At 44.7% G+C, this 13,088-nt stretch overlaps 1 protein-coding gene across 1 annotated transcript in view; it reads right to left on the reverse strand.

Annotated features, from left to right (window-relative positions):
- GTF2H4 (general transcription factor IIH subunit 4) overlaps nt 1-13,088 on the reverse strand; it is a 32,889-nt gene that overhangs the window by 7,791 nt on the left and 12,010 nt on the right. The window contains exons 5-10 of the mRNA XM_066584333.1: nt 6,022-6,118; nt 5,297-5,385; nt 3,686-3,794; nt 879-947; nt 686-769; nt 342-474 (exon numbers count right to left, since the gene is read on the reverse strand). Coding sequence (XP_066440430.1) covers nt 342-474; nt 686-769; nt 879-947; nt 3,686-3,794; nt 5,297-5,385; nt 6,022-6,118 — 581 coding nt within the window. The remainder of the gene's footprint in view (nt 1-341; nt 475-685; nt 770-878; nt 948-3,685; nt 3,795-5,296; nt 5,386-6,021; nt 6,119-13,088) is intronic.

Consider the following 13,088-nt stretch of genomic DNA (forward strand, 5'->3'; position numbering starts at 1 on the left):
CACCACGTCCTCAGGCAGAGAGTTCCACAGTCTCACTGCTCTTATAGTGAAGAACCCCCTTCTATGTTGGTGATGAAACCTTCTTTCCTTTAGACGTAGAGGATGCCCTCTTGTTACCGTTGCAGTCCTGGGAATAAACAGATCATGGATGAGATTCTTGTATTGTCTGTTTATACCCAGGACTCAGATCCTCCTCTTCTGCAGTGCTCCAGTCAATCATTAGTTATTGCAAATAGAAGAAGTGAAAAATGTGTGATAGCATGCCACTTACTGTAAACCTGAGACCATAGACAGGTCTAATCCAAAGAGCAGGTCAAGTACTAGCTTCTACAGTTACTAACCTGTGTATGCGTATATCCTGTAATTAGTCTCAACCACAATAAATCCCTGCTTATGGCTGTCAAGAGAAGTCCCGGAGATTCCAGAGGCCAGATTTATTGCCAGGCGAGTTGGATAATAGCGACGAGACTTCCTCTGAAAATAATATGAAAAACTCATCTTCAGTTTGTAAACAATAATAGATTACGAAACAGGAAACATAGAAAAAAACTTTTAAAATCTCTTAAACTATTGCCAAGATTACCGGACACATGTACGGCAGTTTGCTGCCACTAGATGATGTTAGAATGACAGAGAAGTTGATAGTAGTAGCCTAATGCAATGTCAGTGATACAGGACTGCTAACCTTTCTCTGAAATACGAGTCCGAATTCTCGCAGGTGCTGCAGGAACGTCAGTAGTGAATCACTCATTCCCTCCACAGAGTAGTCCTGAAGAGTAAAGGAAAAAGCAATGATATAGTCACATATACAGTGTTTCCCGAACAAGCTTTCTCTTGGAGAAGACATCGGGTGCTGAGGGTTTTCCAAGGCAATTTACCTTTCCAAGCGTAGAAAAGCTTAGCTGGAACATGAAGGACAATATCTCCACTAGATTCATTCCCCTAGTCTGCGGGTATAAAACAGAATTATAAAAGTAACGGGAAAATCAGCAGGTAAAGGGCTTACTTGTGAAAAAAAAATTCTGTGGAAAAAGGGGGGAGTAGCTAAAGAAGAATACAATGCAGAAACTGTAGGGCAAGTGTCAAAAAAGCTAAAGCTTATAATGAATTGAGGCTTGCAACAGAGGGAAGGGAAGGCTGTTGGGAAGGCTGAACTTTTAAATTTCTATTTTGTATCTGTTTTCTCTCAGAAAGTAGATGAAACATCAACTGATCTTCCCTGTGCTATTGGGGGAATAAAAGAATGCAGGCTAAATATAACCAGGGAGATAGTGAGGGAACACATAGCTAACTTAAATGAATTCAAGTCTGAAGGTCCAGATGAATTACATCCTAGGATATTAAAGGAAGCAGCGGAGGTAATTGCTGAACCACTCGCCAGAATCTTTGAAAATTTCTGTAGAACTGGAGAAGTCCCAGAAGATTGGAAAAGGGCTAATGTTGTCCCTATCTTCAAGAAAGGTAAGAAAGTGAGTCCAGGAAACTACAGGCCAGTGAGCCTGACTTCTATACCGGGAAAGATCTTTGATCAAATTATTAAACAGCATGTATGCAAGTCTTGGATGAAAATGGAGTAATTAACCAGAGCCAGCATGGGTTTGTAACAAACAAGTCATGCCAGACAAACCTAATTTCCTTCTATGACAGAATCACCGACTGGGTTGATCAGGGAAATGCGATGGATATAGTATATCTTGACTTTAGTAAAGCATTTGACAAAGTATCTCATACTATACTTATTGAAAAAAAATGATCAAATATGGGATAGACAAGGAACCTGTGAGGTGGATTCACAACTGGCTGAGTGATCGTACTCAAAGAGTGGTCATAAATGGCTGCACATCCAAGTGGAGGAATATATCAGGTGGGGTACCACAAGGCTCTGTCCTGGGCCCAGGGTTGTTCAACATTTTTATAAATGAAGGAGGAGGGAATTGATGGGAAACTGATCAAATTTGCAGACAACACAAAGCTAGGAGGGGTAGCTAACAATAGGGAAGAGAGAGAGTATTCAAAAAGATCTAGAAAAGCTTGAACAGTGAGAGGAGACTTAATAGCGGTCTACAAATATCTGAAGGGCTGTCACAGTGCACAGGGATCAGCCCTATTCTCATTTGTACAAGGAAAGACTAGAAGCAATGGGATGACCCTGGAGGTCCCTTCCAACTCTACTATTCTAGGATTCTATGAATTTAGCTCGAATGCTACTTTTCATTGGATTATGTTTAACAGCTCATATAAAGTCTTCGATGAACTGCAGATTAGGGAAGTGCAAACACAGCAACTTCATAAGACTATTATTGGAATCTTCAATTAGAACTGGACGTGGATTAATAATCTGAATTGATGAGAAGCTCACCACACTCCCAATAGTCTGTGCTGTTAGGCAGAATACAGTCGGCCATAAATGCAGGTATCCGAGAATTTCATGATCCATTATTATTTTCCATTAAAAATAAAAATTAACAAAAAACACATACTAATAAGACCAATGACAATGGATGGCGACAGACAAAGCGCTTGCATCACTCATCTCGGGATATGTTGAGCCAAGAGAAAAGTTAAAGGGGTTGTCCCGCGGCAGCAAGTGGGGTTATGCACTTCTGTATGGCCATATTAATGCACTTTGTAATATACATCGTGCATTAAATATGAGCCATACAGAAGTTATTCACTTACCTGCTCCGTTGCTAGCGTCCCCGTCGCCATGGTGCCGTCTAACTTCAGCGTCTAATCGCCCGATTAGACGCGCTTGCGCAGAGGGGTCTTTTCCCTTCGGCTCGGCAGCACTGGCGTTCTGGCTCCGCCCCCTTGTACGCGTCATCGCGTAGCTCCGCCCCGTCACATGTGCCGATTCCAGCCTCCTGATTGGCTGGAATCGGCACATGTGACGGGGGCGGAGCTACGCGATGACGCGTACAAGGGGGAGAAGCCAGAACGCCGCTGCTGCCGAACCGAGCCGAAGGGAAAAGACCCATCTGCGCAAGCGCGTCTAATCGGGCGATTAGACGCTGAAGTTAGACGGCACCATGGCGACGGGGACGCTAGCAACGGAGCAGGTAAGTGAATAACTTCTGTATGGCTCATAATTAATGCACAATGTATATTACAAAGTGCATTAATATGGCCATACAGAAGTGCATAACCCCACTTGCTGCCGCGGGACAACCCCTTTAAGAGAAGGCACATCTGCGGAAAAGCCCCCCTGAAACCCAGTGCTTTATTAAATTGTTAAAATACGCACAAACCAAAACCTAAAAAAATACAAAACACGATAAAGCCACAGGAACGCACAGATAGATAAGCAAAAACGTACAGTTCCGCTGGACCTCATATCCAATGTCAGAGATGTACTGAAGTCTTTCAAACTTTTTTTTTAGGTAGTAAAACATTTTTAAAAATCTATAAACATAGCTTCGGCATTATGATACGGACCCATAAAATGAAGTTAACATGTCATTTTTACCACACCAGTAACACCGCAAAAGAAGAACCCCCCTCACTTAAAACTTTTTTTAAAAGTTTTCCAATACATCATGTATTACATTTATGTCACCATTTAAAATACAACTCATTCTGCAAAAAATAGAATACTTAAAACCCACATTCAAAGACACAAGAACAATTCTGACTAACTACAAAAGCAATCCGTGCATGATAACACATAATGATGGTCTATACTTGCCTCGGCTGATTTAAGGTACTGAAGCATAAAATACCAGAGCTGAGATGCTGTGTCCAGAAGTAAAAACTGAAACCCAGCAGAAGAAATGCCTGGGGCTTCTCCAGCATCACTGCAGAATTAACACACAAGAGAAAAGGGTATAAAGTGAACACTTCTCAAAACAACAGAAGGGAGTAAAAATGGAGTATGTGTTTTCATCCGATTTCTACTTCTACAAAGACAAGAGGGGATAGCATTGGCCAGTTGATCAACGGACTGCTGTGACTGGACTTGTTTAACGAGAGTCGATGGAGGGGTCAGTTTTGTGTCCGCAGCCACTTTAGGCTGGAAACATACATGCAATTTTTATGGTCATTTTTGATGCAACTATAGTAAGGAGTAGTAGCAAAGGAAATGAAAAAAATAAAGTAAGGACATACCGTATTTTTATGACTATAAGATGCAGTTTTCAGAAAGATAAAATCTTGCTGAAAAGCGTTCACACATTATCATCCAGAGGCAGGGGGGTCTGGTAGATCCAGAGACCCCTGACCGCTGCTTTAATGATCTAGTAGTGTGCTGATCAATCAAGGAAGAACTCTGCAGCCATACATACGGCGGCTGAATAGTTCTCCCTCTTCCTCCAGCATATACCACTGGAGATCACGACACAGTGGAATGAGTTTAGATGAGACGTCACCCACCCCACCCCAACTTTGCCACCCACATTCCTGTACTGCGGTGCGATGCAGGTGCTGACTGTGAGTGTAGTAGGAGACGCTCACCGCTAGACTGGTGAGTGGGTGGCGTGGGATGGCATTGTTCTCGTTCATACCCTAGGCTGGTGAGTGCAGGACACAGTGTCTTCACAACTATAGTCTAAACAATTAGGTGTCAAGTCCCCCTCTATTGGCCCCCATATATAAATGCCTTAGCGTGTCATGCGGTCATCCAACCACATGTTGGCAGTATTTCGGTTACAAACCGACACAGGACACACTACAGCATATATATGACATTTAAATCCACAGTAAAGTGTGGAAGTACACTGGCTCACTTGTTTTGAACCTTATATAGCCCTTGGTTCAGCCTGTGTGAACCAGGTGACAGGTTCCCTTTAAGTAGATATGGGGATCTTTTTGTTTGTAAGCAATCTAGGCGAAGGTCAAAAATGAAGTTTGCTCCTTAACCCTTTCCAATCCACTGTCTGACGTCTGAAGACATTATGATTTAAGGCTGTACAGCTCCGATGTTGGAAGACGTCCGTCGGGGTTCTTTTACTGTATATTGACAGCCTCTCTGCTGTCGGAGCCTATACAACGTGTCACCTCATGCAGTACTGGCTTTAGCCAGCAGATACCGCCGTTATATAACGGCAGAAAAAGAGTAAGCCCCCTAAGAAAAACCGGATACAAATTGGATTGGAAAGAGTTAATGGCCTTAGCAATCCTGTTCAGCTTCACTCGGCCTGCGTCAAGCGTGGTGAAACTAAGATGATCATGAAGTCCCTCTTGCTTTATGTTTTGTGAAGTACAAAGCATGACAAGATAACCCTTGTCCTTCTCCCAAGTACTGGGCTAGGCCACAGTAAGAAACGTGTAAGCCATGTACGAAGTCAAAATGCAGTATTACCTTTTCATGAGACCAGCTTGAGTGAGGAGCTGCGCCAAATCCTGGCTAACTGTAGCACTAGGCGACCCGACCATAAACTGCAATATAACCTACAAATAATAGGATCGAGGTGCTGAAAATTATTATTAACATCATTAGAGCAGCAGAAATTTAGAAAGCACAATTTTTCCATTATTAGCATATGCTTTTAAATGTACTAATTTGCATTGCATGCGAACAGAATTCCTATTGTGTCAGTTGCTAGACATCGTCCTGCTGACCATTACAGCATAGGACTAGAGATGAGAGAGCCTTCTCGATAAGGCAGTTACTTGAGTCTTCTCGAGTAACTGCTTAGTGATCCGTCCGAGCAGGCTCGGGTGGGCTGCGGGGGCAGGGAGGAGCAGAGCGTGAGTAAGAGTGAAAGAGATCTCTCTCTCCCTCTTCCCCCCCCGCTCCCTCCCGCAGCCCACCCGAGCCTGCGATGCTCGCTCGAGTAACTGCCTTATCAAGTAGGCTCGCTCATCTTTACATAGGACGTAATTGTCATGAAAGAAAAATAATGTATAAACGAATACACTGCAATTTATGTTGCAGGCAGTAGTCTTCCGTATATCGCACCTTCAATTTATCTGTCGAGCCTCAAGAAATGAAAATCAAGAGAATTTGTGCTATGAACAGAACACTAGTCTAATGTAGCAGTGGGATCAGCAGAACAAGTATTTGTATTCAACATGTCACTTTACCTCCCACCTGCTCTCTGCGTATTTATCAAGTGAAAGGACATCCTTTCCATGTTTATCAGGACCAAGTAGACTGCCGTCCTCTGCCCAAGTCTTTCCACTACGGAGAGAGAACATAAAGAATTAGAAAATTAGGGGGGGAAAAACTAAGATTTTAGATGAGAGATCCTCAAGTTATTGTACCTTTTGTGAGCCACATTCAACTTTGAATGTAACTTCTGAACCCCCTTCAATTAATAAAAAATGGAGGATAGACAAATTAAAGGGGTTGTCCCGCGCCGAAACGGGGTTTTTTTTTTTTTTCAAACCCCCCCCCCCCCCGTTCGGCGCGAGACAACCCCGATGCAGGGGTTAAAAAAGAACACCGCACAGCGCTTACCTGAATCCCCGCGCTCCGGTGACTTCTTACTTACCGGTTGAAGATGGCCACCGGGATCTTCTCCCTCCGTGGACCGCAGCTCTTCTGTGCGGTCCATTGCCGATTCCAGCCTCCTGATTGGCTGGAATCGGCACGTGACGGGGCGGAGCTACACGGAGCCCCATTGAGAAGATAAGAAGACCCGGACTGCGCAAGCGCGTCTAATTTGGCCATTAGATGGCGAAAATTAGACGGCAACCATGGAGACGAGGACGCTAGCAACGGAACAGGTAAGTGAATAACTTTTGATAACTTCTGTATGGCTCATAATTAATGCACAATGTACATTACAAAGTGCATTAATATGGCCATACAGAAGTGTATAACCCCACTTGCTTTCGCGGGACAACCCCTTTAAATGTTGAGAAATTTCCTGATATTTTAGCGTGATATTGCATTTATACCATCCCAACCGACACTATTTCTTCCACGTCCTGGCGGCTGTTGCATCACAGGTTTGTCCCACCCTTACTGGGCTACAAGTGCTGCTGGTGTGATATACGCTTCTCTGGATAAACTTTCCAACCGACACTATTGATGGGTTGTTGGCAGCATTGGCAGTGTGGATGTTACATTGTAACCATGACATTCTGCCAACCACAAAGCTGGGGAGTTGTGAGCCACGTGTGGCTTCCATCACTATGGAGAACACTGCATTAAAAAGAAAAAAAAATTGATACTAATTTTGTAAGTCTATTATAGGAATTTTAAAAAAATGAAGAGTTGGAATAATTAAGAAATCTTGGTTTGTAGGCCGCAATCCTGCTACATCATATTGTGAGGTACAGTTTCCACACCAGTTAACTAAAATTGGTACTCAGTGAATATCCTGAATATTAACTGCAGTATCACAATCTAGTGTGTGTAGTTGTATTAGCACTCCGTATGGTGCAAAAAAAATGAGAGAAATAGGGGGAGAAAAAAAAAAAAAAATAATATATATATATATATATATACACACTCTTTGTAAAAAAAAAAAAAAGACAAGCCCCTAGAAGGAGATGTCTTTTTGCTGCGAAACTCGGCATGCAGTTACATCTCAGGCAGATATACAAAGGATTGGAGTTGTGATGTGATTAGATGAAAGATCTTGCCACCTGAGGCCCTAAAAGTGGTTCCCCCCTTGGCCTACAAAAATGCTCTCAGAGGCTCCTTGTACGTAGTGACCTCTTCTTCCGCTTGTGTAGAGCTTGTTGACCACTAGACGACTCTATGATGGTAACAAAGAGATTTTGCTCAGTTAACAGAATTTGAAACTGGGCAAAGTATTGCATTGCGAAAAGCTGGATGGTTGTATCGATGAATTGCCCGACAACTGGGCTGCTCTGAACACACTGTTAGGATGTTTTGGGACCAGTGGATGTGTAAGGGCGTGCACAGAAGGTGATCTGGCTTATGACACCCTCGACAGACCCCCACTAGAGTATATGATCATCCGACAAGCACAAGCCGCTCCAACTGTTTCGTTGTCCGCCATCCAGAGACAGATGGCACCATTGTTACAGGCCCCTGTGTCTGATGGAACCATTTTCAGGTGCTTGGCTGAAGGGCATTTGATCATACGGCGCCCATTATGTGTTCTGCCTTTGACACCCACAGTAGCCTCAATTTGAAGTGGTGTACTGAGCGACGAAACTGGACTGCTATGGAGTGAAACTGGGTTGTCTTCAGCTACTATTCCAGGTTTAGTTCGGGCACGGACGATGGCTGTGTTTGTTTCTGGAGACCTCGGGGTGAGCCAATCCTGCCTTAGCTGCAGAGCGTCACACTGGCCTCCCTTTTGATGTGTTCGTCTGAGGGACCAATCGCATACTGCAGTCGGTCACCCCTAGTAGTGGTACGAGGGACAATGACAGCTCAGTGATATGTTCAGGACATCCTGCAGCCACATGTGTTCCTCTCATGGCGGCTTCCAAGAGGCATTTTCCAGCAGGATAATGCTCGGCCGCATACAGCAAGGATGTCACAGGAATGTCTCCACAACATGTATGGAACCATCTGAGACGCCAACTTCGACAGCCTACAGGTTTGCACGATCTAGAGGCTCAGTTACAGCAAATGTGGAGCAATATACCGCAGGTAACCATATGGAACCTGTATGCCTCAATGCCCCCTGTATCACAACTTGTATCAAAGCCAGAGGCGGTACAACAGAGTACTAGAGCCTTCATGCCCACCCGTATCTCATCTTGCATCTAAGCTAGAGTTGGTACAACAGGGTACTAGAGCCTCCATGCCCACCTGTATCCCATCTTATATCTAAGCTAGAAGAGGTACAACAGGGTACAAGAGCCTCCATGCCCACTCGTATCTCATCTTGTGTCCAAGCTAGAGGAGGTACAACAGGGTACTAGAGCCTCCATGCCCACTGTATCCCATCTTGTATCCAAGCTAGAAGAGGTACAACAGGGTTCTAGAGCCTCCATGGCCGCCCATATCACATCTTGTATCAAAGCCAGAGGCGGTACAACAGGGTACAAGAGCCTCCATGCCCCCCCGTATCTCATCTTGTGTCCAAGCTAGAGGAGGTACAACAGGGTACTAGATCCTCCCTTCAAGTGTTCCATCTTCTGCAAAAAATGATCCTTTTGCTCTGATACTGTAATCACTTACTTATATCAACACTACAATCACAGAAAGAAAGTTTAAATTGATTCAGTTAACTTGTTCTAAGAAATTGATTGTTTTTTTTTTTACAATAAGGCCTCATGTCCACGGGGAAAATCAGATCCGCTGCAGATTCTACATGTAGAATCTGCAGCGGGTCCCTCCTGCCCCGCGGACATGAGCGCTGAAAATAGAAATTTAAAAGCATTTACCTATCCGTAGCGTGCGGGGAAGGTCAGCTGTTCCTCACGGCCAGATCTTCATTTTCGGCCGGCGGATGAATTCCTGACGCCGGCGGCACGTCGCCGGCACGTCGTCGACGTGCCGCGCGCATGCGCCGGGCACATCCGCCGAGCCGAAGCAAGGGAGATGCGGCCGTGAGGAAGAGCAGAGCTTCGCGGCCCGCTGCGGGTGAGTAAATGCTTTTAATTCCTATTTTAGGTCTCCCGCGGATCCGGACGGCTTCCATAGGCTTCAATAGAAGCCCGCGGGAGCCGTCCCCGCGGGAGACCCGCATGAAAATGGAGCATGGTCCAGATTTTTTCATGCTCCATTTTTTTTTAAATGCCTTTTATTGACGATCCGCGGGTATTTATCTACCTGCGGGTGGTCAATGCATCCCTATGGGGTGCGGATCCGCGCGCGGGAGATCCGCTGCGGATTTTAAATCACATTTTGCCCGTGGACATGAGCCCTAAGTGTATGCCATCATGAAACAGGGAGAAAAGTTAGCTACAGAGGACATTGTTCACCCGGATCAATTGGGATTTATACAAGGAAAATCCACCTCAGATAATATATGAGGAGTGCAGGTAGTCACACAGGTGGGTTTAATGGGTGGTAATTTGATGGGGCTTCTCTCTATGCTGCCAAGGCATTAAACTCAGTTGAGTGGCCATATCTAATGGCGGTGCTTTAAAGATTTGGGTTTAGAGAAACATTTATTAAATGGATCTCTACAATATATAGTTCTCCAGTCGCTATGGTCTCAGTAAATATGTTGTCTACCCCCTTTCAGTTGACGAGGGGAACTCGCCAGGGCTGTCTTCTCTCCTCTCTCTTGTTCGCATTGGACATAGGACAGTTAGCCCTACTCCTTCATCAAGACCCCATTTACGGAGGCATAGTAATAGGCCCAAGGGAAAACCGCATTGAACTATATGCAGGTGACTTGATTCTGTTTATGTCAAAGCCTAAAGAAACTTTGTCACATGCCATCCCCCTGATTAAAAGGTTTGGGCGTTATTCAGGCCTATATATAAATTGGCCACAGTCTACATTTATGCCACTGCAAGCAAGAGACTGGACCTTGGGGAAAAAGATATGTGACCTCCAAGTCTCCCCGAGTTTTAAATACCTGGGAATTCATACACCTAGAGATTTCACTACGCTTTAATATGAATGTGGCCCCTCTCCTCTCCTTTCTTCACAATACATTTTAAATCTGGAGTTTATTGCCCCTATCGGTAGCAGGCCGAATTAAAGGGGTTGTCCCGCGCCTAAGGAGAAAAAAATTTTTTTGCCCAGTCCCCCAGTACCTGTAAAGGAATACCGCTGCCAGGTGTTATTTAAAAAAAAAATTCCCTTACCTGAATCCCCGTTCAGCAACTTTAAAAAATCTTCTTTCCAAGATGGCTGCCGCTGGTCTTCTCCTATGGTGCACTGCGGGTCTTCTCCCATGGTGCACCGTGGATGTTCTTCTGCTGTCTGCGCTCCACTGCCGATTCCAGCCACCTCATTGGCTGATCGGCACCATGTGATGGGGGCAGAGCTACGTGATGACGCTGAGAAGGGGGAGGAGCCAGGGCGCAGCTCGTGAGCCTGGACCCTCCAGAAGAGGATTCCTCTCTGCGCAAGCGCAACTGTTGCGGCGACCAGAGGAGAAGTTTGGTCGTCGCCATGGAGACGGGGACGCCAGCACCGGGAGGGGGTAAGTATATAACTTCTGTATGGCCAATATTTAATGCACGATGTATTTTACAAAGTGAATTAATATGGCCATACAGAAGTGCTTAACCCCACTTGCTGCCGCAGGACAACCCCTTTAACCTTATCAAAATGATAATCCTCCCAAAATTTCTGTACTACTTGGAACATGCAGGACGATAGTACCACAAAAGTTTTTTAGTAAAACGAATTCTCTATTAACCTCCTTCCTCTGGAGTAAGTCCAGAGTGAAACTCTATTTGGAAACCCTACAGCGCCCAAAAGATATGGCAGGTACAGCACTGCCAGACTTTAAACTGTATTACCTGGCGGGCCAAATCAGACCCATTCGCCATTGGCTTTCTGATTCAGACCTCCCAAACTCAGAACATCATTTGATGCTCTTCCTATCTGAGACTTTCCTCTGGATTGTACTGGGAAAAACAGATCTGCTACTAGACTGCTGCTACCAATACAGAGCTTGGCCATCAGAGTTTGGCAGATGTGTAAACAGATCACCATCTTAAAAGAACATTTATAAATCAGGGCTACCATCCCACCTCAATTGATGACCAAATCACCAGGGCCACCAGGATACCCAGAAATCAACTACTCCAATACAAAGAGAAGTAAAGAAACAATCGTGTGCCTCTAGTAGTGACCTACAAGAGGTACTAAGGAAAACAACAAAGAAGCTCCATCAGACCTACACAAGGATGACCGTCTGAAAACCATATTCCCGGACCCTCCTCTCCTATGTTACAGGCAACCTCCTAACTTGAGGAACTTTATAATCAGGAGTGCATTACCCTCTGACACACAAAAAGGAACTTATCCCTGTAATGTAAGGAGCTGTAAGACCTGCTCACATATACTGACTGCGGACAGGATACGGATTCCCAACACACAGCAGGACTATAAGATCCCAGGGACATTCACATGTTCCACGTCCAATGTTGTGTACCTGATCCGCTGCAGTAAATGTCCTGTTGGGGGTCTTTATGTTGGAGAAACAGGACAGAAACTGAAAGCCAGGATGAGATCCCATCGCCACACGATTGAACACAGAAAAAGAGAATTACCTGTGGCCGAGCACTTCTCTAACCATGGACATGACATAGGAGATATGAGAGTTTTGATATTGAAGGGTGGTTTCAAGTCACAAAACCACAGAAGAATTTGGGAATATAAATTGATAACAACCTTTGACACGCTGAATACTGGGTTAAATTATTCCCCAGGATTTATGCATGAATGGGAAGTGTGAGACATTTATTATACAGATAAGACCCCCATCAACAGTAATTCAGGGACCATTAACTTTCACTCCCTTATCAGTGTTTAGCTAAAAATGTTTGTGTATCTCTTGTAGCAATTCAAGCCTGCTGACTTTCCCCCCTCCAACAGTAATTTAGGGACCATAAAACTTTCACTCCGCTATCAGTGCCTAGACAAAAAAAGTTTGTTTGCTGTTGCAGAATTCCTTTTAAGTGCGAACCAATCACATCCATATCTGTGCCTTGTCATAAGTATGTATGTTATAAGTATGTATAAATATGCATGCCTCTTCAGATCCAATCCATAAGCCTGAAGAAGAACCCTGCGTTGGTTCGGAGGCTCGCTATTATTAGATCATGTATTTTTGTTAGCCATTAAAAGGTATCATATCTACAAGATTACGTGGTTTCTCTTGCTGAGAACAATCACAACAGATCACTAGGTATGAAGAAACTCCCTTGTGGGGTAATACAGCACTCCCACACTTGCTGAACCTCCCAGACATGCAATTCTGGATAGAGTCACCTCCTTGGAGCATGATTTGAATGAGAGCTGTACCTGCAGTTAAAAGCGCTGGCCTCTACACAGAGGCTGGCGCGGAGACTTCCGCTGTGTTAGCTCCATCCTCTGTGTACTTGCAGCGCTGACAGCATGCCCCCACTCAGCGGATCGGTCGGGGGCACAAGTGACGGACCCTGGCCGATTAACTATTGATGACCTATCCACAGGATAGGTCATCAATTGTATTTCCCTGGAAAACCCCTTAGGCTGGGTTCACACAGGGCGGATTTGCCGCGCGAAATTTCGGGATTTGCCGCTAAATTTCTCAGAAATCTCGTCC

The sequence above is a fragment of the Eleutherodactylus coqui genome, chromosome 1 (assembly GCF_035609145.1).
Source record: "Eleutherodactylus coqui strain aEleCoq1 chromosome 1, aEleCoq1.hap1, whole genome shotgun sequence".
NCBI lineage: Eukaryota > Metazoa > Chordata > Amphibia > Anura > Eleutherodactylidae > Eleutherodactylus > Eleutherodactylus coqui.